This window comes from Camellia sinensis, chromosome 4 (assembly GCF_055761805.1).
Source record: "Camellia sinensis isolate YWXY chromosome 4, ASM5576180v1, whole genome shotgun sequence".
NCBI lineage: Eukaryota > Viridiplantae > Streptophyta > Magnoliopsida > Ericales > Theaceae > Camellia > Camellia sinensis.
The window spans coordinates 150,620,968-150,647,297 of NC_138964.1; the positions used below are offsets into that span (position 1 = coordinate 150,620,968).

At 34.0% G+C, this 26,330-nt stretch overlaps 3 protein-coding genes across 7 annotated transcripts in view; all 3 read left to right on the forward strand.

Moving 5' to 3' along the window:
* The window catches only part of LOC114264390 (Putative thiol-disulfide oxidoreductase DCC), a 217,959-nt gene that overhangs the window by 175,805 nt on the left and 15,824 nt on the right, over nt 1–26,330 (forward strand). The window lies entirely within an intron of this gene.
* LOC114258358 (uncharacterized) lies at nt 3,098–6,009 on the forward strand. Its single transcript, XM_082866521.1, has 3 exons — nt 3,098–3,538; nt 3,720–3,869; nt 5,438–6,009. The coding sequence occupies exons 1-3, from the start codon at nt 3,491–3,493 to the stop codon at nt 5,612–5,614; spliced, it is 375 nt and encodes a 124-aa protein (XP_082722647.1). The 5' UTR covers nt 3,098–3,490; the 3' UTR covers nt 5,615–6,009.
* Nucleotides 6,072–6,988, forward strand: LOC145789590 (uncharacterized). The gene is made up of 3 exons (XM_082866520.1): nt 6,072–6,494; nt 6,561–6,613; nt 6,697–6,988. Exons 1-3 carry the CDS (start codon nt 6,282–6,284, stop codon nt 6,971–6,973), a joined length of 543 nt encoding a protein of 180 aa, XP_082722646.1. The 5' UTR covers nt 6,072–6,281; the 3' UTR covers nt 6,974–6,988.

The following is a 26,330-nucleotide window of genomic DNA, read 5'->3' on the forward strand; positions in this document are numbered from 1 at the left end:
ACTATCAGGACGCAATCCCATCTTAAAGGCGGTGATGGCCATGGAGTCATTGCAGGCATCATCTACCAGATTAAAGCATTCCCATAGCATGTCGAATATTCACGAAGGGTTTCTTCTGGCTTAATTTGCATCGCCCAAAGAGAATCGGCTTGCTTTGGCTAGATTTCATTAGTGATGAATCTTGCCCTGAAGGACTTTTGGAGTTAATAGAAGCTCTTAATCGATGCCGGCTCCAGTTTATAATACCATCTGACGGCCAATGGTCCCGAACTGCTTGAAAATATTCAACACATGAGGGCTTCATCGTCAGCATGAAGTGTCATTGCTTGCTTATAATGACGAATGTGATCAGTGGGGTCCGATTTTCCGTCGTACAAGGTGAACGATGGTGCTTTGAACTTTTTGGGTAACACTGCCCTTGCAATTCGTCGCACAAAAGGGTCATGCTTATCTTCCTCATCCGAATCATCACTCCTCCCTTGCTTATGCCATACATACGGACTTCCTTCAGATGAGCTGGATACGTCAACTCGTTCTTTCTTTCTGGGTTCTGGGGATGGTGAGTCAGAATGAATCACTGTCATTATCACGTTTCTGAAGTCAACGTCGTCGACCATCCTTCTTTCCCGAAGGTCGACCCCAGTCTTCGTATGCGGCTTGTTGGGATTTCGCCACCTCCAAGGCCAAATCTTGGCGCAGGTGCTCGTTCTCAGCCATCATGTTTTCCAGCCGCTGTTCATTTTGTTTTGCTTGATTCATAATCGTCTGCATTGTCTCATGCACTGATGTTGAAGGTGAGGTCTAAGCTACTGAATCGAAGTTCAAGGCCCGTCATGCGGCAATATTCTCTGGTCCAAGCATGTTTCTTGGAGTGAAGTCTTCTCTTGGTATAATTTCGTCAACGACTATCAGAGGATCTTCTGTTACGCCCACCATGGATGTGCTTGAGTATTCCTACAGACAGCGCCAATTGTGGAAAAGTGGTTTGGAAATACTCTTGGATCTTGTAAGACGTTCCTGATCCTCTAATTGCCACTTGAAAAAATATGAACACTCCGGTCGGGGGTGCTGGAATTAGCACTCCGACGGACAAGTTAGTATATGCTCTCTAATTAGCTTCTATCTCAAGTTTGTTTTATCTATTCTCACATACCTCTCTCTGGTTGATATTCCTTTTATTTATATTCGTGTCTGGTCCCAAGGATCGGGCCCACTATTAATCCAGCGCTCAACTGCTCACTCAGCCTTTCTGTCATGTGCCTATTCCCACTCGGCTTCTTGTATGGCTGATTCTATGGTCGATTTAAATATTTGGCCTCAGGACCCCCCAGGACAGAGCCGAATAGTATTTGTCCTGATTTCCTTCAAATATATTTGGCCTTCCTAAATATAAATTTATTCGGCTCCCACAAATTTTTATTATTTTTCTTTTATAATTGGATTCTAAGTGATTTAATTAAAGCTTGTAATGTGTTTCATGTGTGTCCAAGCGAAGTGTGTGAAGTGTGACTAAACTACAGCAAGACATACTTGGACAAGGGTCAAGAAGTGTTTGAGAGTGTCATGTCATGTTGTGTTCACACTACAGGAAATGTGTGATTTAGTGGCGCTTTTTTAACGGCGTTTTTTTAAATGTCACATTTTCTAATATTTAACGACGTTTTATAAACGTCGCAATCTAATTTAATAAAACAGTACCATTTAACCTGTTTAAAAACGCCTTCGATTGTATCCCACATTTTAATTTAATAAAACAGCACCGTTTAACCCGTTTGGAAACGCCTTCGAATGTGTCCCACTCTCACGCGCTCTCTCTCCCTCTTCAAACCCTCATTCTAATCTGAGAAGCCCTTCTTCTCACTTTCACTCACTCAAATCTGAGAAACACCACTTTATGAATCTCGCTCGCTCGCTCTCTCTAAACCGTTAAAGTGATTTCGATATCGAAGTTCCGTGATCCAATCTCAGAGTGATTGCGATTTCGTAGAGCAAAATAGATTTCGTAGAGCAGAATCGATTTCAATATCGATTTGGAAGATACGATTCAACCTTCTTCAGCTCGGTGATTTCGATTTCGAAGTTCTCTCTCTCTCTCTCGATTTCGAAGCTCCACCACCACCACCACCACCACCACCATCTGCATCGTCTACTAAGGTGAGCACTACTGTCTACAATCTCGATTTCGATGTCGAAGTTCTCTCTCTTTCTCTCAAAATCTTCATTCCGCTGATTCTTCTCCTAGGGTTTACAGTCTTGAATCTCCTCCTAGGGTTTGAATGTGAGGTCAGATTGTATGTCATATCATCATTTCTATAGCAATTTTACTTTTTGTTGTGCTTAAATATCTCTATTGTTTAAATGTTGTTTTGATTCCATTTTAGTTCCTTTGTTTGCGATTTGATATGTTAGCAGTGGCTTAATGCATTTCAGAGGCGCAAGTTAATAAAGTTTAAGGCTGATTTGCATCTGTTATTTGTCAAACAAATGGAACCTCCTCTTATCTGGAGATATGGAATTTTCAAACTTTGCTGTGCTGATAATTTTCAAACTTTTTAAACAATAAATAATTTTCGAATCTCGTCTTTTGTATTGATAATTTTTAAACTTTTAGATATTACAGTTGCCTGTCTCTGCTCTTCTTTCCTTTTCTTTCCAGATTCTCTTTTCCTTGCTGTGTCTTTCTATAATTTTTTTTTGACTTTAACAATGAAGCAAAATTTGAAATGGCAAGTCTTCTAAAAAAGTTGGACCAATTTGATTTCGTCAGGGTATGCCGAAATAAGTATTTAGTATCTGTGACCCATAAAAAATTTTGTTATGTATATCAGAAAGTAGCTCTCGTCTTATTATTCTCTAAATGAATATGAATTTGATTTTTTCAAAATGTGGTAAGAAAACATGTTGTCAAACTGAAGATTTATGCTATTTTCTCACTATGTCTGCCTTGAATTTATTCACTATGTCTGCTCGATTTGTTCCTTTATGTTTGTTTGTTTATTTATTTGTTTGGTTAATGGAAGAGTATCATTATGTACTCCCATTTAGAATCATCGATTTTTTATACCATTTCCAGAAGGTTCTTGAATATTTGGTTCCAAGGCACATCACTTATCCCTATGATGATTTGGTCCATAATGACTTCTAATCAGCTGTCTAATCACAAGCCTTACCCAATGTGTATTGTGGTTTGTCCCACAATAAACTCTCTTACAAGCTGGTCATGTATCTGTCATCTTGGCACCATATCTCTCAATTTTGTCCGTGGATTATCAAGGGAAACAGGCTTTTATGGTGGCATGTAGCATTTTGAAAGCAACAATACGTATAACATGTCTCTTCGCAAATTGAATGTTTGTTTTACCTTTAGAATTCACTTTGTTGTCTATAATAATTTCTTGGCCTTCTTGCACTTTTGTGCAATTTTTACTGGTGGTATTGCAGCTACGTTCCCAATCCTGTCTTGGTCATAATTGATGTCGAGCCTAAGGAGATGGGAATTCCAACTAAAGCTTACTATGCTGTTGAAGAGGTTAAAGAGGTAAAATAACCATCTAGTTTTTCATTTCAATCATAATTTTTAATCATTCAGTGATTTACGTGGTAATTACTAATGCATGACTGACTTAACTGAGATGCTTTAATGGTTAAAGCTTGTCATTCCCAGCAGAATGTCTCCAAATCTGCTTGGAAGTTTATCTGACAGTTGCATATGTTTGCAGAATGCTACTCAGAAAAGCCAGAAGGTATTTGTGCATGTGCCTTCAGAAATTGCCGCTCATGATGTTCAGAAATTGCTGTTCTGTTGTTTGATTCTCCTCTTGAGCTCCGTTCTGTTCCTCACTGTCACCGTGAGATCGCCGATCTTCAAGGTATGTTTCGTTTCTCTACTTTCTTTTTGATCTATACAAATTGCATATATATATATATATATATATGTGTGTGTGTGTGTGTGTGTGTGTATGTATGTATGTATATGATTGTATTTATGAAATTTAATTTGATTGTTGATTGTTTGTTATTTGAGCTTCAAATCTGTGATTTTGTTTTTGGTAATATCATATCTGCTTTGTCTCTCTTTAGTCCATTGTTTTTCCTTTTTTTGGAATCCCATTTTGGCATTTCTTACTTTCTAACTCTCCTAATAATGATTTCGGTGTAGTTCCCATGTAAATTGATAAACTTTCATCTTGGTATGTTCTCTGAGTTTCCTTTTTTTTCAAGCTGCTACACATGGGTGGTCCTGTTATTGACTACTTGTGCAGATAGCCAAGAAAGAAAGGCATTTTCTTCATTCATATCTTTAACTATTTTCTCCCTCTGGATATTGATAATATAATAAATTTGTTTGGGTTTGTTGCAATTATATGCTAATTGAATATGAATTGTTGAACTTGTTGGGTATGTTTTTTTTTCCCCTCGCTATTTCAAAGGGGAAAAAGAAGGGAGGAAAAATAGTATGTTTTAAGTTGTAGATTTATATGCATTAAGATGTTGGGTAATTGTCTAATTGATGATGTTCCTATTGATTGGGTAAACAAGTAGAATAAGTTTGAAGCCTAAACAGTGAATGAATGTTCACGCTCTTACTTGCAAGTCTTGGCTAAATTAACATTACTATAAAAAAAAATTAAAGAGTTCTTTATAATTCTTAATGTGATGCCAATACAAAAAATGGATTGTGTAGTAGCATTACTACTATTTATTGGGTTCAAAAGAAATCATTTTTGTATTAAATGTATCATAAATAAATCAAAACCATATTGGTTAGAGAGCACCAGGGCATAATGAGCAGGTGAGGTTAAGGTAGTGCTGCAAATTATGATTTGCTATTCTGGCTTGGTAAGTATTGAAAGGAAAAAATAAATATATAATTAATCAATCAAATTTTAGTTAAGTTAGATTACTTTTCATAGTTATTTACCATTTTCAAATTAGTCTGTAATGTAGGTTCCTGTACTTGTACAAAAGTTTATTTGATTGGTTCTCACACTAGACTTGATGTGATTTTCTGCTTTGATTCCAAAACTGCAGGAGAGCCATTTGGCCCTCATTTCTGCTATCTTCTTTAAAACCTTGATCAAACTAAGAGACCCCTTTATTGGGTATGCACGTTATAATAGTTAATCAATTAAATTAGATTCCTAGAGTAGACTTCATTTTTGTATGAATTTTTGTTACCAAATGTTGAGGTAGTTTTTTTATTTTATTTTTATTTATTTAAAATGTCTGCACACCAATGTGTGGCTGGAAGTGATTCAATGGTATCATTATCATTTACTTGTGCATTTTGATATAGGGTATGGTATACAATATAGCAGTCTTGGCAGATTACTAAGAAAATCCATTGTTTTAAGGCAATTTTATAGATTTAGAACAACAGCAAAGTTAGATATAGTTTGATTTATGTTTATTCGTTCCTTGTATATCATTTTTCCAGGCTGTTCCAAGAAAGCGTTTCCATAATGTTGTTGTAAAGAATGGTCTAGGTCTAACTGTCGCTTGTATGGCAATGAGTTCAGCTACTGGTTGTCCTGCAGATGAGACTAATCTGACTGGTGTGGGTGAGATCAGACTAATACCTGATTTATCAACGAAGTGTATAATTCCTTGGTAGTACATCTCTTTCATAAGTATTACCTTTGTCTCTCCATTGCAACATAATTTTTGTTAAACATTCACGATCTTTTTTTTATTTTATTTTTTATATTTGCACTCTATATTTCACAGTTCAATATCCCCGTTGTCAAAACTTGAAGAGTGAAAATGCAAAGAGGAAAAAAAAACTCTTATCCCAAACATGGAAGATGTACACTAAGGGCCTACAAGATTGTCCCAAAAATGTGATTTGGGCAATTTTAGAGTTTACCCATTTAAATATCAGATAATTGGACGTGTTTTGACTATCAAAATGAAACAACCCAAAACTTGATAAAGACAAAAGTTTTATTCTAAAATTGTGGAATTCAAAATATTTTATGTTTAATTTCTACACAAACTTGAATGAACTCATTTACGTGTGCATAGGATTTGAATTAGTTAATTCAGAATGGAGCAATTCATGGAATGAGTAAATTCATGCAACCATACAGGCCCTAATAAGATGGTCTGCTTAGTGGTTTATAGTTCATTTGAGATCTTTGACAACAAATCATTATATGACTTTAGGATGGCACATGGCATGGAAAGTAATATTATGTGCCCAGTAATCAGAATAGTTTTTCACATATTTTATTCTGTTGGTCTACTATAACAAATGTGGATCATATACATTCAATAAACATATGCGTATCTCAAGTGTGTTGTCTAGAATCATCTGGTTGGGCAGCAGATATATTTGTGATCATAATTTAATTTATTTTTTTGACCTCAACAGGGCAAAACAAGAAGGAATGGTTTTGGGTGACATGCATCTTAAACCTGGTGAAGCTTGGGAATATTGCCCAAGAGAGGCATTGCGTAGAGTTTCAAAAATTTTGAAAGATGAATTTAACTTGGTAAGCATGATGGTTTATTCATATGAAATATGTTGTCATTCAATTTCTAATTGTGTATATATACAGGTGATGTATGCAGGTTTTGAAAGTGAGTTTTATCTCTTGAAGAGTGCGTTAAGGTATTTGATGCAATTGTTACCAGGCCTTCTTTTAATTTTGTTTTCCAGTCGATATTGCAAGTATTAACTATAAAAATCTGCAGGGAGGGGAAAGAAGAATGGTTTTCATTTGATACGACGCCCTACTGTTCTGCATCTGCATTTGATGCTGCTTCCCCTGTACTTCATGAAGTTGTGGCTGCTCTACAGTCCTTGAAAATTGCAGTTGAACAGGTAGAAGGAGATAAGTACTGTCGTAGCTTTTTTGTACTGGAATTATGGGAGGTTGTTCTACGTAGGTCAAATTTTGAGGTCATAATCACACAATCCATATTATCACTTAATTCTTTTTGCAACTTCTCTCCATGGATTGGAAAATGACTTCTTATACATTCTTGACATTGCTCAGCATGTTAATTCCAATTCTAGTGCCTCAACCATGTGAGTATATATATGCATGTATTTATTTTGTTTTTTTTAAGAAAATAAATTTAAACCACAAAGACTTCATAATGCTCTTATTTCTAGGATTTGCTATCTCTCTATTTTCGTGACCTACCTTTGAGGTGACCCAAGTTATTATGAATTGTACATGTGTAGAAAACAATGGTCATTTGCTATTTAATTTTAAAGGCAGTTGTCTGAACACACAGGACATAAGGGTACTCCCTCTAAATTTATTGTTGTTGTATGCTTTTAGATCCATCATATTGGATAACTTGATATACACTTTTGGGCCCATTTCCTAATAGCTTAAGCTTTTGGGATTAGTGGTGATCTAACATGGTATTGGAGCTTAGGTTGGGGAAGGTCTTGGGTTCAAGACAGTCCATTTGTATTTGTTCCCTGTTTGCATTGTGCTTTCTATTTTTGTATGTCAGCTTAAGGTTTTGGAATTATTGATTGATTAGTTGCACAATGGTGCATGCATTTTATACATTTTAATTCTTTCAAAATTGTATATAACGGACATGATATTCACAGAAATATTATGCAAGATTAACAAATTGATCATGAAATTCAGTGTTTAGTCAAAGAGATGAGTTCATCTACATCAACAATCCTAAAAGTGTACTTCTATCTCTAGTATCTGATGTTTAGACATGTTGTTTTTATTTCCGTGCAGTACAAGTTTTTTGTTGATGGAGAATGGCGGCATGATGAGCACCAACCATTTGTAAGTGGAAATTATGGGGTGGTGAACATTGTCTTCTTAGCTAGGGAGCCTGATGTGATTCCTGCAATTTATACTCCAGAGACACCTGGTAGATCTAGTATGGATGTGGATGATGATCCATTTTTTCATTTTTTGGGAGCAAATTATCTTACAAAAGCTTTTGTAATACAAGTTGGTCTAGTTGATAAGAACAAGGCTGTGTGTGACTTTTGGCTGGTGTTGATTTTTGCTGCCATAGGACTGCTGATTTTTTGGTTGAGAATTGTGAATTTAATATTTGAATATGTTATTTTGTGGGTAATGATGATTGGATATTAAATTGAATAGGAAAGTGAATTAATACTGCATTTATTATTTGAATGGGAGTTATTATTTCATATTAAGGCTATTCAATTTTATTACAGGTATTTTTCTAGTTTAATCACATAAAATTAGCACAATTTAAAAAAAAAAAAACAAGTGGATTTCAAGGCGTTTTAAAAACGCCACCTAAACTGTCAATTTTTTTAAAAAGATATCACGGCGTTTTGAAAACGTCGCTAAAATCATAGTGATGTTATGGTAGGGACATTTCGCGGCGTTTCTAAAAACGCCGCCTATTCTAATATCGCAACGTTTTTAAAACGTCGTAAAGATACAGCGACGGCGGCAGCCTCGACGTTTGGTACTACACGTCGCGAAAGGAATTGGCGGCGTTTTTGATAGATATAGCGGCGTTTTTTAAACGCCACTAAAAGTCTGTTTTTTAGCAATGTCATGTCCAACACGACACGCTACCTTCATCAAAGCAATAAATAAAAAAAGATATCAAACCCAAGTGATTAAAGAATGCCTTTTCAGTTTCAAAGAGCTTATCGATAGGAGAATATTGGCATTCTGGAAGTAGTCTCATCACTTGTCTCACAGCATTGAAAACCACGCCAGATTTTTGCTGAGATCCAGGACAGTAAAAGTAAAACCCAGGATCAATTGTGCATGTCCGGGCATGGTCTACAGTAACTTCCCACATTTCAGCAGACATACCCGCGCCAAGGATCTGTAGAAACGTAAAGAAACAAATATTGTTAGCAACCCACACTTCATGGGAAAGTGAAACGGTTTATCTTTTCATGGAGATGAACATCCTTATTTACAGGTCATACAAAACTACCCGCATAGACAGCCTCAATTTCACTAAAACTGTGGTTCCTTTGTAAAGTGCTAGTTTCAATTTTAAACTAGTCTTGATCAAGAACAAAGACAATAACAATCTCTTGTCCAGCATGTACATAAGGTTTCCAATACAGCAACCACAAAAAACTTAAATATGTAAACTCAAATTTCCCAAGCAACAAATTGAAATATCAAGCTTTCAACGTCATTTATACTCTCCAAAGGTCCTAGCAGGACTAGCACCAGGGTAATAACTTTTTGTTATGGCCTTTTTTCAATTTATGTAAATGAAGTGGATGTAAGAATACAAGAGTTCTGAAATCAAGAAACTATACATATATATATATATATCATCCTTTTTTCCTTTCAATATTTCCTTTAATTTTTTTTTTCTTTTTTCTTGTATCAATAATGCTGGTTCTTACAATGCTTATGTTATTAGCTATGAAAAGCTATTGAACTTTATGCACCATTTTACCCTTCTTTTAGTTTTTAAGCCTTCTCCACATGCATCGAATCAATACCAAGAAAATGGCATAAAACAGTAGAACAAAGAATAGCAAAATCAAGATACAATCTAACCCAAAGACAACTGCCTTTTCCAACCTGTTTTAGTTTTAACTCTTCTCTACACGCTCACCACGATACCCCTTTTTAAGCCGTCGATGTCATGCTTGATTTGATATCCATCACTGTTAAAAGCATCTACATATATACAATCTAACCCAAAGACAAATGCCTTTTCCAAATGAAGGAGTTATGGAATTAGAGATGAAGTAGGCAAAAGGAGAGTTTAGGCAACGAAGATGGAGATAATTTACATTGTATATTTTGTTGGCTTCAAAGCCAATTTATAGACTACAACTTACATATACAAACAAAAAAGTCATCAAGCCTAACCATAGGCTTTTTTGATTTTCCAAAGGCTAGAAGAAAAAAAGTCTAACCTAATAAATACATTAGATACAAAAAGTCTGCAACAATTATGATAAGCACTTTTTAGTTCCTATCTTCTGACAAGCTTCTACAATTATACATTTGTCTACCCTCCCCGGTTTTTAAAGAGATAGACTGTTATAGATAAGCTTTGGCTGAGTTGATTTGTCGTGTAGCAGCGGCTGAAAGGATTTGTCTGGCCACTTTCCGTCGAATAATGCAGGTTGCTCCATGTGTCCTGGATAAGGTTGGAGTCGATCAGGAGACAGCTGCATGTGATAGTGGGGTCCACTATGCTTCCATCCTGTTGATGAGATTGTGATATTCTTCATCAGTCTCTGATGGAGGGGAATTAGGATCCTGACTATATTGCTCATTCCGAAAATGTTCTACATCATCCGCTGTCATGGCTAGTTCCAACAGAAGATCTAAATTATTTCTCCTTTTGAGATTTAATAACATGTCAAGAACCTCATTAATTTGTGTAGGAGACCTTTGATATGTTATAGGAAAATGGGTTACAAATAGTATTCTACCATCTGTGACCATGAATGGCAATTTTGCTAAGCCATGGATATTTGACGCTGCCTGTGAAACAGATATTAGATTATCTATCCAATATTTTGTCAAAGAAAGTTTTTGGATATTTTCCAATCGCTCTCTCCGACGATCTTCATCTAAATAATCATCTTCAAATTCAAAATCTTCAGTTTCTTTAAGATACCAAATCTGGTATGGTTAGAAAAAATGTTATCGTTCTCGCCAACCAACAGTACTGGAGATCCAGAAAGTAAAATATTTGCTCCATCGGAAGCCTTTTACTACCCATGAGAGCATTACTTTGATGATCATTGGATATTTTATCCATTGAAATGGATCTAAAATTTGAAAAATAACTTGATTAGTTATTCCCCAATCTATGTCTTCAAAAAATCACATGTCATGGTTTGCCATGATGGTTATTTTGGGAATTCCATCTTTAAAATTTAATTTATCATAAGATCATTCTAAGATTTGTCTAATCTTATCACGATGATCTTCAACTCGATTTTTGATTAACATAAAAATTTCTTTTATAAGCAAAGTTCTTGCTTTTTCAAAAAGACAAATTCTTTTTATTTGTTCAAAACTGGATCAGAAAACTCATCTGATATGAGGTCTGATAACTAAAGAAAATTGTTTATTTTTTCAAAATTAAAATCTTCATTCCAATTCATTTGTTTAAGGATATTGAAACAAAGATTTTGTAAATCTTTTAATTTAGCAATTTGCTCAGCTAATTTGTTGGCCAGAATTCCGATGTATTTTCGAAATTTCACTCTGTTGCCTACAATATGAGTTTTCCAAACTCCGTTGAGTTCTGTATAAATTTCTCTAGATATACCAAGATTGAAAAAAATCTTTTATTTCAGATTCATCTGGTCTAGATGTCTGAATATTAGTTGGAACTGGGTTAGTTCTCATTTGACAAAAATTCTTTCGATAAACAGGCATAACTAGTGCACTGTAAAAGTTTTTTTAGCTTTCGTCATGCTATCATATGCTTTATAGCATGCTCCTGAAAATCCCCAAACTTGTGTTTTGCAATCATTCCATTCTGTGTAAATTTCAAGTTGTCTTCCTGCAAACACAACATAAACTTTTTCTTGTCTAGGGATTGCTTTTTTAGCAATTGTCACCCAATCTTCTTGAGCATGTTGTTTATCCTTATCCATTGTTTCCTCTTGGTCTAGAGGTCTTCTGCAAAAATTAAAATTACTTGTTTAGTAATTTAATTTTTTTGAAACATTTTCTACTAAGAAAATCTGCAAAAAAATTGTTAGTACCTTTAAGATGTTCTACCTCAAAAGTATATTCAGAAATTTTATTATACCAGTCTAATCTTCTTCCTTGCTCAATAAGTTTTTTATTGATCAAAAAATCTCTTACTGCCTTATTATCAGTGCGTACAATAAAATTTTTTGAGGCTAAATAAATATGAAAACTTTTTATAGCCAATTTTATTGCAAGTAATTTTTGTCAAAAATAATATATTTCTGTTCATTTAGTTTAAATGTTCCAAAATTATATCCACAAATTAATTCTTCTTTTTGTAATTTTATGGGTATTTGTATTTTTTCTTGGTCTAATCTCATTTTCTGATAAAGGTATCTCTTTATCATGCCATAAATTACTTGATATTGCTTTAAGAACACATCCCCAGCATGCTTCTGAGGCATCTATTTCTAAAATTAATTTATCACCTGTTTTAGGAAGATAAACATCTGGTAAAGTTTTAACAGTTTCCTTAATTTGTTTAATTAAAGCAATATCTTCTGTTGTCCATTCAAAAATAACATTTTTCCTTAATTTGGTTAACCAAGAAATTTCTATTTTTGAAAGATTTTTGATAAAATTTCATCCATAATTTAAAATGCTTAATAAACTCTGCAATTGTGTTATATCTTTAAGATTATTAGGAAAATTTCGTACTTTAGACAAAATATGTTCTTGCAATTTTAAACCTTTGTGGTCTAAAATTATTTCCAAAAATTCAATTGATTCTTTTTCTAGTTCAATCTTTTTTTGATACAAAATAATTCCATGTTTTTGAAAGTTTTCACAAAGTAATTTTAAATGTTTCTTATGCTCCTCCTTGGTTTTAGAGAAGATAAGTATATCATCAATATAAACAATACAACAATCTTTAAAATCTTTAAAAATTGTATCCATCCACCATTGAAATACTTGTGGTGTTATGTTTAACCCAAAGGGCATAACATTCCAATGATAATGTCCTCTAGGGATGCTGAAAGCTGTCAATTTTTTTGACTCTTTAGTCAATTGGATTTGCCAAAATCCACTTTTACAATCAAATTTGCTAAAGATTTTTTATCATTTGGTTAAGTTAATCAAAACATCTTTTCTTAGAATAAAATATCCATCAAATTCAAAATTTTCATTTAGCCATTTATAGTTGACTATTATTCGAGCTTTTCCTCTTTTAATTTCAACATGGTTTATTACCATAAAAGTTGGGCTAGAGTGAGAGCTTCTAGTTTCTTCAATTAAATTTTTGTCTAAAAGTTCCTAGAGTTGAATATCGAATTCATCTATATCTTGTCTAGTATAGATCATTGGTTTTACTCTAATGATAACATTAGGGTCTTTCAATTTTAAACTATAATAACGTGGGCTGCGTTGCCATAATTTTAATGAATGTTCACTAAAATTTTCTTCTAGAATTTTATAAATCCAATGTGATTCATCAATAGTTTTGATGATGGGAGTTAAATCACCACGCGGCACGGGCGCAAACTCTTTATTACAAATATATTTATGTTGTTCTAACAAGAGAATATGAATTAAGACATTGTTTATGCTTAATGAAATGGATTTTTCCTGTATTTGCATTGGAAGATATTTATATATATAATTATTTCCAAGAAGAAAATCTCCATGCATATAAGGAAAACATAGAATTTTTTATATAATGAACTTGCTATCATTTAACCAAATAGCTATATTTTTAGCCTTGAATTGTATGGAAGTATGGTTGCCATCAATCCTAGTAACCAAAATTGGATGTTTCATTAATGTCTATTTTTCTTTTGGTATGGCATTCCATTTACATGAGCTGACTGTAGCTCCTATATCTATGAGAACACTGAGGCTATAGGGTTTATAACCTGCAAAATTAAATATTCCCAATACATATGTGTATCTTCTTTTTCCTTGACTAGGAGAAAAAATAATATCATCGTTTTTTGTTTGAAAATGATACATATATGCAAACTTAATATGTTCAAGTTGTCTTCTTGTTCCTAGGAAAATAGGAATCTAAACATTGTTTGAAGTGATAGATTCTTAATTAGAATTATTACTTGATTCTCCAATGCCTAATTTTGAAAATGATTTGTTAGGAAAATCTTTTTCAAATACAGAAGTTGATCTTTTAATTTTTAAAACTGTATTTTCAATATATAAATTTTTTCCTAATGCTTGCATTTGTAATTATGCAGGATTTTTTGTTTTAGAAGATTCTCCTTATCCCACTAGGTCATGGATTAACCATTGTCGAGGGACTTCTAAATCGCTCCAATTCATTAGACGAGGTTGTATTACCGTGTCAAATGGTCTTGGTTCAAAGATTTCAACGATTTTATTATCGTTTGATCTTGTTTTTGTTTCAGGAAATTTGGTTAATTCGTGAATTGTTTTCCAACGAATAGCCAAATCATGAAAATTTGATTTCATTCCTAATCCTTGTGTTTTAATTCTTATTTTGACTGTGTCTTCAAGATTAGGATCATTTATGGAAATAAAGAAATTTGGTCTAACATTAAACCAAACTACTCCATTAGCTAAATTAGATTGGATTCCTCCAATGATTACTTTCATTGAGTCGGAAAATCTTTTATCAAAGATTACTGCCAAAATAGAAGTATCTATCCCTTGGCGAAATAAGGCTGTTATGGTTACTTGAATTAATCCAATATGAATATACTGAATTTCAGGATATTTCTTTTTCCATCTTGTAACCTTTTTCTTATCAAAAAAAGGAATATCAATATTTCCTTTTTCTAACCATTTTGATTGAGTGTTACCACTGTATTGTTCAAACACTCTTACTGAAAAGAAGTTGAATTTTGAAAGTTTGTAAATTTCTAGAACAACAACTTCTTGCATTTTTTCGAATTTTGCTAATTCTACGTTGGTAAAAAAAATTTCTTCTCCGATTACATCTCCAAGTCGAATGGCTTGTAATTCTTCTTGAGATATACTATCTGCTTCTTGAGATATTTCTTGACTATTATTAGTCATCATGAAGATTAGTTCTTCATCTGAACTTTCTTCATCACTAGAAATTTCGTATAAAATTTCTTCTTCATCAGAAATTTATTCGCCATATATTATTTCAAAACCTTGTTCTTCAAGAACGTTGATAATTTTCTTTGCACTTTTTCCCCTATTTAGGCATTCTGGTGCATAGTGACCTTCTTCGTTATAAATATAACATTTACAAGTTTTCTTTTTTGAAACACTTGTTGCTTTCTTTTTTCGAATATACTTTTTTTTTTTTTGAAAAAGTTTTATTCTTTTTCCAAAGCTTCCATTTATATTTTCTACGTTTTTTAGAAAATCCTTTCCGTTTAGAAAATGTATTACAACCAATTTTTCAATTTTCTTTTAAAATTTTATCACAATATTTTTGACCATATTGTGAGTTGGAAATTTGATTTTTTATTTGTTTTTTCGCCTTTGCTTCTAGACACCGATCTACTATCAGTCTTAGAACATAATTAATGCAAAAACCAAGATTATCATATTCTTCCTTCCCCATTTTTTTGAGAAAATTAGAATATATTTTAATACATAACTCATCCCATGGATTAGCGAGTTTATGGAAAAATTGATCTAAGCAGGGTTGATTTGCTGGTGGATCAATAAGATAATAATATTTTTTAAAAGTTTGAACATAGTCTTCAAAAAGACAAATATTACATAATTCTAATTTAGTCAAAATATAATTTGCATCTGCTTGCAAATTAGTACCTCCTGCAAAACCATATAAATTTTCTTTTATGATTTTTGCAAACTCAGCTAAAATTGTGTCAAGTGTGAGAAAATTTGTCAACAAATCATTTTTTTGACTTTTTCCGATTTCAGATTTTTCCCATTGTCTTAACCATTGCAACACATCTCCTTGGAGAGTTGCTGCGATATAATCAAGGAATTTTTCCTTTGACCAACTATTTTTATAATTGGTAATAATGATGGACAAGGATTGTGCCCAATCATCAATTGCTTGGATACTTATGATTATTATATTTTCTAGATATTACTGGTTCAGGTGTAGGATTGGAGGTACTTCCAGTGTTAGTATCATTTTTAACTTCATTTGTTTGAATAAAGTCAAAATTTTCTCCATCTCCCCATGTGCCAAATAATTCAGGATCAATTGGCTCTTCTGCCTTTCTTTTCTCTTTATTTATTTCTGGTGAGATATCTTAATTAAATGTTTCTTCAGATGAGGATGATTGACTGTCATCATCATTAGTTGATATATTAATATCATAATTAAAGCGTTGTAAAAGGGTTTCATGTTCTAGATAAGTTTCTCTTATCTAATGTAGTAGTTTATTTCTTTCATCAATACCTAAATCTGGATCTTTATATAATTTTCTCCAATAATTCAATATTTCAACAATATTTTCATATTCAGTCCTATTATAGGTATTGGTTTGACGTACCATAATATCTTTTGTACCATAAAATAGCCTAGGAATGTAATTATCTCATAGACTATTCATTCCATCATTATTTATGAAGGATATGGTTTCTAATTTTGTCATCAAATTGTTTATTTGGTTTTTTGTTTCTTTATTTAAGTCAATATTTACTATAAAACCCAAATTATCTATTTTAAATTCTATAGACTCAACTTTGGTTTCTAGATAATTTTGATTTATTTTTTGATTTTTATCTAATTTAGAAAACCAAGAACACATAATATTAGTAATATTATTTAAACTAGAATACACACTATTTATATTTCCAGTCTCTTTAATAATATGCAAACTATGGTCATATTTATTATTAACATTATTTTTTGTATTTCCAAAGCATATTATATCGTCAGAATTAATTGTCATTATAGATTATTGTTGGTACCTAAGACCCTCCTAGTGTATTATCTGGTGCCTAAAACCTCTCTTTATGATTTTAAAGACTTAATTATGGCCAATAATCAAAAGATCTTAATGAGTATATGGGCTTTGAAACAAATAAATGAAACAAAATGAGACAAATAATTATGAAACAACTATTTTTCTTAAATGAAACAAAATGAGACAAATAATTATTAAACATATAGGTTTTACAACAACTATAAATGAAACAAATAATTATGAAGATATAAAATACAAAGGATACACAATTAAAGACTAAACTTGACGATTTTTTTTTTTTTATGACATAAAGCATACCATACACATTTATATATATCACAAATTTAGACTTAGAGAGAAATACTTACATAGCTTGATCTTGCTTTCAAAAGCTCTTCACCAAGCTTTGATACCAATTACAAAAAGAAAAAGGAAATGAACTTTTTACTATTTTTCTTATGAATTATGAAGGAGTTATGGAATTAGAGATGAAGTAGGCAAAATGAGAGTTTAAGCAACGAAGATGGAGAGAATTTACATTTTATATTCCGTTGGCTTTAAAGCCAATTTATAGACTACAACTTACATATACAAACAAAAAAGTTATCAAGCTTAACCATACGCTTTTTTGATTTTTCAAAGGCTAGAAGAAAGAAAAAAGTCTAACATAATAAATACATTAGATACAAAAAGTCTAAGCAACAATTATCATAAGAACTTTTAGTTCATATCTTCTGAGAAAATGAGAAAAAAGAGAGGAGAAAATGAGAAAATGAGTCAATCTACAGGATCAAACCTATGGGACTTAAGGAATGATATAAAAAAAAGAGAGGGAAAAATATTAAATAAAAAAAAAGTAAATAAAAATGAAGTAGAAGAGCCCATATTCCAAATGAACAAATTCAAACTTGAAAAGGATCTTTCTGATTCTCGAAGAATGAGGGGCAAAGGGATTGATCGCGAAAGATCTCTTGTTCTTATTATAAGATTGTGATTGGAGCCGCATATGTTTGGTAAAGAGAATAATCTTCTCCTTTGAGAAGAATCAAAAATAAAAATGGAAAGTGTTCAATTGGAACATGAAAACGTGACTAAATGGATCCTATTGGGACGGACTGGAAGAAAGGAGACTCTCGAACGAGGAAAAGGATCCAATGACTTCAAAAGAATTGAATGAGGAGCCGTATAAACTGAAAATCTCATGTACGGTTCTGTAGAGTGGCAATAAAGGTGACTTATCTGTCAATTTTTTCACTATCACCCCCAAAAAACCAAACTCTGACTTAAGTAAAGTTGCCAAAGTACGATTAACCTCTAGATTTGAAATCACTGCTTATATACCTGGTATTGGCCATAATTCACAAGAACATTCTGTAGTCTTAGTAAGAGGGGGAAGGGTTAAGGATTTACCCCATAAGATATGAACTAAAAAGTCCATATCATAATTGTTGCTTAGACTTTTTTGTATCTAATGTATTTATTATGTTAGATTTTTTTTTCTTCTAGCCTTTGGAAAATCAAAAAAGCCTACGGTTAGGCTTAATGACTTTTTTGTTTGTATATGTAAGTTGTAGTGTATAAATTGGCTTTGAAACCAACAGAATATACAATGTAAATTCTCACCATCTTCATTGCCTAAACTCTCCTTTTGCCTACTTCATCTCTAATTCCATAACTCCATAATTCATAAGAAAAATAGTGAAAAACTCCTTTCCTTTTTCGAAAAAACACAAGGATTTATTAAGCATTCAATAACATCTTATAGACCATCCACGAGTTACACATGGGAATTGTGATACACATAATAGTTTTTAACATCTTATATTGCAGATCACACTAATACATTACACTAAATTTATTTTACATCATATCCAACACATCCAGCTAGTAGAGCTGAGCCAAGCCAACAGCACATTCATACACTTGCTTGCTGCATATACGTCAAGCAAAAAAAAACTCCCTAGTCCTACTCTGACAACTGCACACGGAATTCTATTCAGTTGGGCAGCACTTAATAGTAATACATTTGCATTTTATGATGGAAAATATTTTGTTTTCTGGGTAGCCCATCAACGCTATATCTGCTTTTCTCTGCCATGGGTTTTTTTGCCAAAATCCTCTGTATTGATGAGAACCACTTCAGCACACTGATTAAGACCGTCAATCTCTTCTAAGCAAAAATTGAAGAACCAGACAATATAACAGCATTAACAGAAGTGTGTAGTTCAGTTTTTTATTCCAAACGCGATTTCGGAGATTGAAGGGAACAATCAGGATCAAAATACTGCAGACGATCATCCTCATAGAAGGTTTGAGTAATGGACTTGGTTTCACAGACCAGAGAGTTCTCAAATTGATCACAGCAATCTAAAAGTCGGTCATATCCAAGATCCATGCTGTCAATATTATTCGAAAAGCCAAAATCGTCCAAGCTATTCACACATCCCACGGAGTAAATAGAAGGCATGATATCTGCAGAATACACACTTGGTTGTGGATAATCAAGCCCGCCAATCGTTTGAGAAGTTAAAATCTTACTGCCATCAGATTTCTCCACCATTGCTGAGTTGAAGTGCAGATCATTACTGAACAATTGCAACAATCCGTCTGTCAGAAAGGCCTCATCATCAAAAGAGACTACACACCCCCCCCCCCCCCCCCAACTGTTCAAATGCAGCAATTGGCAAGTTATGGGCTTCATCCTGAATAAAGGAAGAAACGAAGAAGACTATAAAGGAGTTAGAATGACCCTGAAAAGAAAATAGGAGGAGGAATGAAAGAAGGAAAATAACAATCTCAAATGATTAAAGAATGCCTTTTCAGTTTCAGGCAGCTTAACAAAAGGAGAATATTGGCATTCTAAAAGTAGTCCCATCACTTGTCCCACATTATTGAAAACCAAACCAATTTTCCGCTGAGATCCAGGAGGACAGTAAAAGTAAAATTTATGATCACTTATGCATGTCCGAGCATGGTCTGTCGAAACGCAAAGAAACAAATGTTGTTAGCAAATTCACACTTCAAGAGAGAGTGAAATGGTTGATCTTTTTATAGAAATGAAATACAAAACTCCATATACTTGCAAAAACACAGCCTCAATTTCACTAAAATTGTGGTTTCTTCTAAAGCGCTGATTTAAATTTTAAACTACATTTGACCAAGAACAAAAAAAATAACAATCTTGTCCAGCATGGACATGAGGTTTCCAATAAAGCAGCATCAAAAACTTAAATTTGTATGCTCGAATATTCCAAGCAACAAATCGAAATATCAAGCTTTCAATGCCATTAACAGGAGTGGAGGGAGCATTGGCCCAGGACCGGCCCCTCCTCAACTTTTAAAATTTATGTTTTAGTATATGTTTATAAAATAGTTGTTCAATTTGAACCCTCCAAATTTTAATATGTACTCCAGTTTTTCTTTATTTTAAAGAAATTCTTATAATTTGCTCGCTTTAAATGTTTATTTTATAACGAAATCTACTTTATTATGTTGTAATGTCTATCTTTAAAAGTTAATTTCTTATTTCTTTTATAGTACTAGCTAAAATCCTGGCCCCAACACTAGCCATCAATATTTCCAAAGGTTAAGTCTCTGTCCACCCTACTCTCCCAGTGTCTTGTCTTGGCAGAACTAGTAACTGGGTAATGGCTTTTTCTTTGTAATTCTGAAATCAGTAAGCTATGAAAATATATATATCTTCCTTTTTTTCTTTCAATTTTTCCTTTTCTTCTTCTTCTTCTTCTTCGTTGTTTTTTTTTTTTTTCCTGAGTGGGTGTTGGCGAGGAGAAGGCATCTACTGCACATGAGATATTGACTTGAATATACTACTAAAATATATTGCAACAGAAGACTACAGATAAGGGACAGTATGTGTTGCATTTCTAAGCTTTGTAGGGTTTATGAAGAGCAGAGTCAGAAATCCTTCACAGAGTGGACATTTTCCCTACTCAAACGCTTGTGACAAGCTTCATTTTTACTAATTTTTTTGAGCCGACATACTTTATCAAGCATAGATGGGGGATGGTGATTCTTGTACACTGCAAACAGAAACAACTGCAGTTACATTTAAGTCCATTTTAATCCAGGTATCCTGAGAAGTTGTTATATCACTTTAGACATACTAAACAATGCATCATTTTTATGTTTTTACTGTATTAGTTTTAATAGCTTCTCTACATGCATGAAAGTCAATAGGACAAGAAGAATAACATGCCCGACAAAAACATTTCAAAGAGAGGCAGAAAACAGTGGAACAAAGAATTGCAAAGTCAAGATACAACTAGGGTTGTTAAAATTAGGATCCTAGATTGGGTCATTGGAGGCTTTTACAAGATCAGATCAAGGATTGTAAGATCTTACTAAACAAAATGCCTAAAAATTTATGTTTGAATAAATATTTCTTAAAAGTAGACACACAATAAGAATAATTACACAAAAATAAGTGAAACTACCAAACTAGATTAAGTCTTGTGTCCTAATCAGGTGGAGTCGGCTACATGAATCCTTATTCGTCATTACACTCTATAAAGGGCTATATGCTCTATCAAATTATATAATTTCGTATTCTTTGTACTACCGCATCTCATGTGAATTAAGGTCTTCCCCTCCCCTTAACATTTATTTCTGGCAATTATATCACTCTTTCTTACCATTGCATGTATTGGTTTCGTTGTACATGACCAATTGTCTAAAGCTTGTTCTCACTCAACATATGTTCAATTGATGCTACTATTACCATTCCACAAATATATTCAATTTTAATCTTATCTTTTCCAGTCTTACCACACATTCATCTAAACATCCTCATCTTAGGCTCTTAACTACGCTCATTTGGCAATAAATTAAAAACTCAAAAGAGAGAGAGAGAGAGAGAGAGAGAGAGAGAGAGAGAGAAAAGAAAACAAGAGCTTTATATATGTATATATATTATATAGTACATAATCTCATTTTGAAGTGGTAGTAAATAGAGAGAAAATAAGAAATAGAGAGAGATAGTTCGATGTTTGACGCATTAAAAGAAAAGAAGATCCATGTATTGTGAAAAGAATAATGCTATATGCACCAGTTAGTGTACTAAGTAGCGTACCAATTGATGATATGACATAATTTAAGATATTTTTGATATTTATAATTTGTATAATGAGTGGGGTCAATAATAATGTTATAACTAGTGTTAGTACATTAGTTAGTATACTAATTAGTACATGTAGCATCACTCTTGTGAAAATTGAACAATAGATCTATATTTTAGTGCACAAAATGCAATAAATAAAAGACGAAAGTGGAACATAAATAGAGAAAAAGGGATTCTTTACAACATCAAAAAGAAAGAACCGAACAAATTAATAGATCTCTGGCTATTTGGTTAAATGGAGAAAATGAAAAAGAAAATGGTATTGAATGATCGGCGATGCAACGAGAGAGAGAGAGAGGGAGGGAGAGAGAGAGAGAAACAAATTTAGAGAGTGGAGTGGGTTAAGGACAGAGAATCAGAGATGGAGATGCTCAAATTGTACTGGCATTCCTTCGACTCTAACTTTCCCCATTTAAGGCAATGTTTGATTGCACCCCTTTTTTTTATAAGTAATGTTCGAGTGTGTACTGCCCTAATTTGTTTTTTGAAGCCTATTTGGTTCAATATGGTTTATAAGCCTTGTATATTTATTTTGCTTGGATGTTTAAACATTGCATAAAATGGTTAGGTCACAAACATAAAATTACATAGAACAGAACCACTTACAAAATAAACAAGGCTCAAAATTTGTATCAGGTAGTATCAAACCTGGATCAGGATTCCACAGTCCAACAAGTTCCTACTATTATGATCAAAAGATACTACCTAGAAGGGATTGTATACATGTTCCGGATTGAGTTTGCACAAATGGATGGCAAGATCGTAAGACTGTAAGATCTGGATAGGGATTTTAACAACTATGGATACAACTTAAGGGTATATGAGAGGAGGAAAAGCAAGGATTAACTAGATGTATTGTTATATTCAAAATCACACGAACTAATACATATGAACAGCCTAAGAATAAAACTTATATCCATTGAGTTCCACAATTTAAACACTAGCGCAATGGAGGAAATCCGGCAATTGGGAAAACACAGCTATTATCATGCATGCAGCCCCAAAACATAATAACAACTCAATTCTTGCATAGCTTGTGCACAATAACCCCATAACTCAAATGTTCAAGATCTCTCACTGCCATTCTCTCTATCTCCAAGGCTGCTTTGATCTTCTCCTCCACTGCCTCCAGTGATCCTGGGCCATAGAAGTGTCTGCCATCTTCCCAGAGGTCCACAATTGAATCTAATACCTAATACCTACAATTTGAAATATGGGATGAAGCACATCTTCAACGGTCCCTGCCTTCCCAACTTGTTAGCCTGCTCTTAAGAATTTATGGGCCAGAAGGTGGGCAAGACACAATGGGCAGGCACGTTGATTTGGCAAACCAATGCCTTAAGCCGCTCAGCCATACTTCCAAGTTGTTCGGAAAGGAATTTGGTGTGCTGGGTTTGGAAAAAGAACTATAGAAAGTCTTTTAAGTCTTATGTAAAATAAAAAATTAAAACCAATAAAATTCTGAAAAACCTTTTGCTTGTTTATATGTCAGGAATGCCTTTTTGCTAAAAATTCTCACTTAATGGAGATACCTACCGACATGTGCGTGGCCTTTCAAGGTACTGAGACAGATAAATATAACAACTGAAGGCTTGGACATCTTTGTTGCTTCTTACAAAAATTTTTACTTTTATGGAACCAAATGGTTCTGGTAATGCAATAAGCTCTGATCGTGTATCCATGTTTTATCGTATCATGGAGTCGCGCTGGATGTTTGTTAATATATGTTTGATTTTCTAAACTAAAGTTTTCCCCATGTGCATTGATGAGCTCCTTTTTAATAGGAATTTTACTGTTTAATGTTGTCTCTTTTTAGTGTCTCATGAAGTTCTGAACTACATCTTAAATGTTGATAATTCTTCTGACTTTTTGGGACAAGGACATTGTATATCTCGATTTTCACAAAACCTCAATATTTTTTGGTAGTGACAACTATGTTCTACTCCATGTCTAGGGTTACAAATGAATTGAGCTATTCATGAACAAGCTCGGCTCGGCTCGTTTAGTAAACGAGCCGAGCTTGAGCTTGAATATTAGGCTCACTTAGTAAATGAGCCGAGCTTGACCTTGAATATTAGGCTCATTTAGTAAACGAGCCGAGCTCGCATAAGCCCGGCTCGTTTATCATTATTTAAATTAGATAATAAATATATTAATTATATATTAAATAATTTAAATAATATTTTTTATTTAAATAACATAAATAATATTGAAAAAAAAATTATCGAGCCGAGCTCGAGTTTCATTAATATTAACAAGCCGAGCCAAGCCGAGCCGAGCTCGAGCCCAGTTCCTTATTGAGCTGAGCTCGAGCTCAACAAACGAGCTTGATAAGTAAACAAGCCGAGCTCGAGCTCAGCAAAGCTCGGCTCGACTCGGCTCGGCTCGGCTTGATTCGTTTGTAGCCCCATGTCAAAGAAGAGAATTAACCTAAACTCATTGTCTATTGATTTATATTATAAAAGACCACACACGGTAAATATAATAACAACAAAAGAAAAGGAAAAAAAATCATCCATTTTCAAATTACATTCAGGTTTAGCTCTATAACATCTGATCTTGTAAATGTAGAATTATTCTTGTCTCATTCAAATTGAAACCATAAATTTTTATTTATTTTTTAAAAAAAATTTCTTTTTGAGAAGTAGAATTTTATTACCATAAGGCATCAAGAAGATGCCAGCCAGATTACAAAGAAAGAAGGAGAAACCTGAAAAGGCTCTATACTATATAAGCTACATTCAAAAGACTGCATAGAGTCCACAAATTGATACCAGGAAGGATCCACCTTTCCCAATGTCTAGCTATACAAAATAGAATAAATAAATCAATCTACTCTTTATGTTCAAAATAGGTTCCTCTATACCCTTAAAAGACCTTTCATTTTGGCTCCCCCAAATAAGCCACATGACACAAAGTGAACAACTCAAAGCCAAGTCAATGTGGCATTGTCCATGGAGAAACCACCCGAAAGCCAAGTCACTATGGTATCTCCTACTATAGGTATGGCGCTAGCTAAGCTTGTAATTACTGTAGCTCCCCAAAAGCTCATCTGACCCCAAGGTGGTACGTATCCTACAAAAGCTGTCACAATCATTAATAGGAGGATTACAACTCCGAGACACCGAACAAATTCCCTAGGACTGCTATAACTCGCATGATATAGACCACGAAAAATATGAAGGTGAACCACAATGAGAAACATACTTTCCCCATTAGCATGCATATAACGGAGCAACCAGCCCCCTTCAACATCTCTCATGACGTGTTCTACGCTGTTGAAAGCTAGATCCACATGAGGTGTGTGATGCATAGCTAAAAAAACGCCAGTCACTATCTGAATGACTAAACAAATACCAGCTAACGGACCGAACCCCCACCAATAACTAAGATTGCTCGAGGTTGGATAATCTATCAAATGCTGATTAAGAGTGGAGGATATAGGTTGTTTAAGAAGAGAGAATCGTTGGTTTCTTATAGTCATTTCTCTTTTCCATCATGGCAACTCTTGTTCCCCCACCTTTTTAGCGTTCTGGGGCCCTACTAAGAATGTTTATAGTAACCTTTCTTCCACCTCCGAAAAGATGGAGGGGGTATACAGCTAAAGAAGCGTCAAAGGGGTCATCTTGGGTTACTGAAGAGTCGTCCGACTGCTCAATGACCGAATCAGAGAGGTTTTTATCGCTTTCTCTTCTCTCCAGCACTCTCGGACTGATCATCTTGCTGCAACAAAGCAAGCTTAGGAATGAATCTAATGGAAATTTAGGTTTCTGTCCGCTTGGAAGATTCTACTTTCCTATTCGGTAAAAGAGGGCAAAGGTGTGTGGGAGAAAGAATTCTAAAAGGAGAGAAGATTTCATCCACCAAGCGGGACAGGGTGCGACCCCTAAGCAATTGGAGGTTTTCGCTCATCTCTTGGGGTCCATATCATCTGAAAACTTTTCCTGTTCCATTAGCATAGCTAAGAATAAGATGACTCAGCGTCAAGAAAAGTAAGCCCCCTTTGCCTTGATTGAATTTGGCTTCACTGCGTCCTGAATCAATCAAAAAGCTTATTGATTTGTTTTATCCCATTTCATTTGGGCAAGAGGGAGGCTGTGAGTCACCTGGGCTACGGATTTGTCGGTTGGTTGATTCTCGAAATCACCTCTTGAGAAGAAAAAAGGCCCTCGGGTCCCGACCCACAAATGAATAGGAACTGAGGCGAGGGTCTTTCGAGGGGAAAAGAGGGATGGCGCTTTGTTTTGGGAGGGCCGCCTTGCGCAGCTTTGGAAAGGAGATAATTTCATAAAGTAACTCTCTCCAACCTTTTCTATCTATCCTTAGAAGTAGGGCGAGAGAAAGTAAATATGATATTTGCGTTGATTTTTCCAACGAAACTAAGCATTTTTTTGTCTTTATAATTCGGAAGGCTCAGTCCCAGACTCTGACTTCAATGATGGAAACAACCCCTGCACTCCGGTGCTCCAATGAACAACAGTTCTCCGCCTTACTATATTTAGAATAGTGGTAGATCCCTCAGGAGTTGCATTCGTAACTTAATGTTATGTTCACACGGGGATATTCTATCTTTCCAAGAGTACTACCCTGTACGTAGTCTATGTCTGGGGAGCATACTTGGCAGGAGATAGACACAGGCGGTAAAGAGATCCCCCACTTCGATTCCTGCCCAGTTAGCATTTCCGA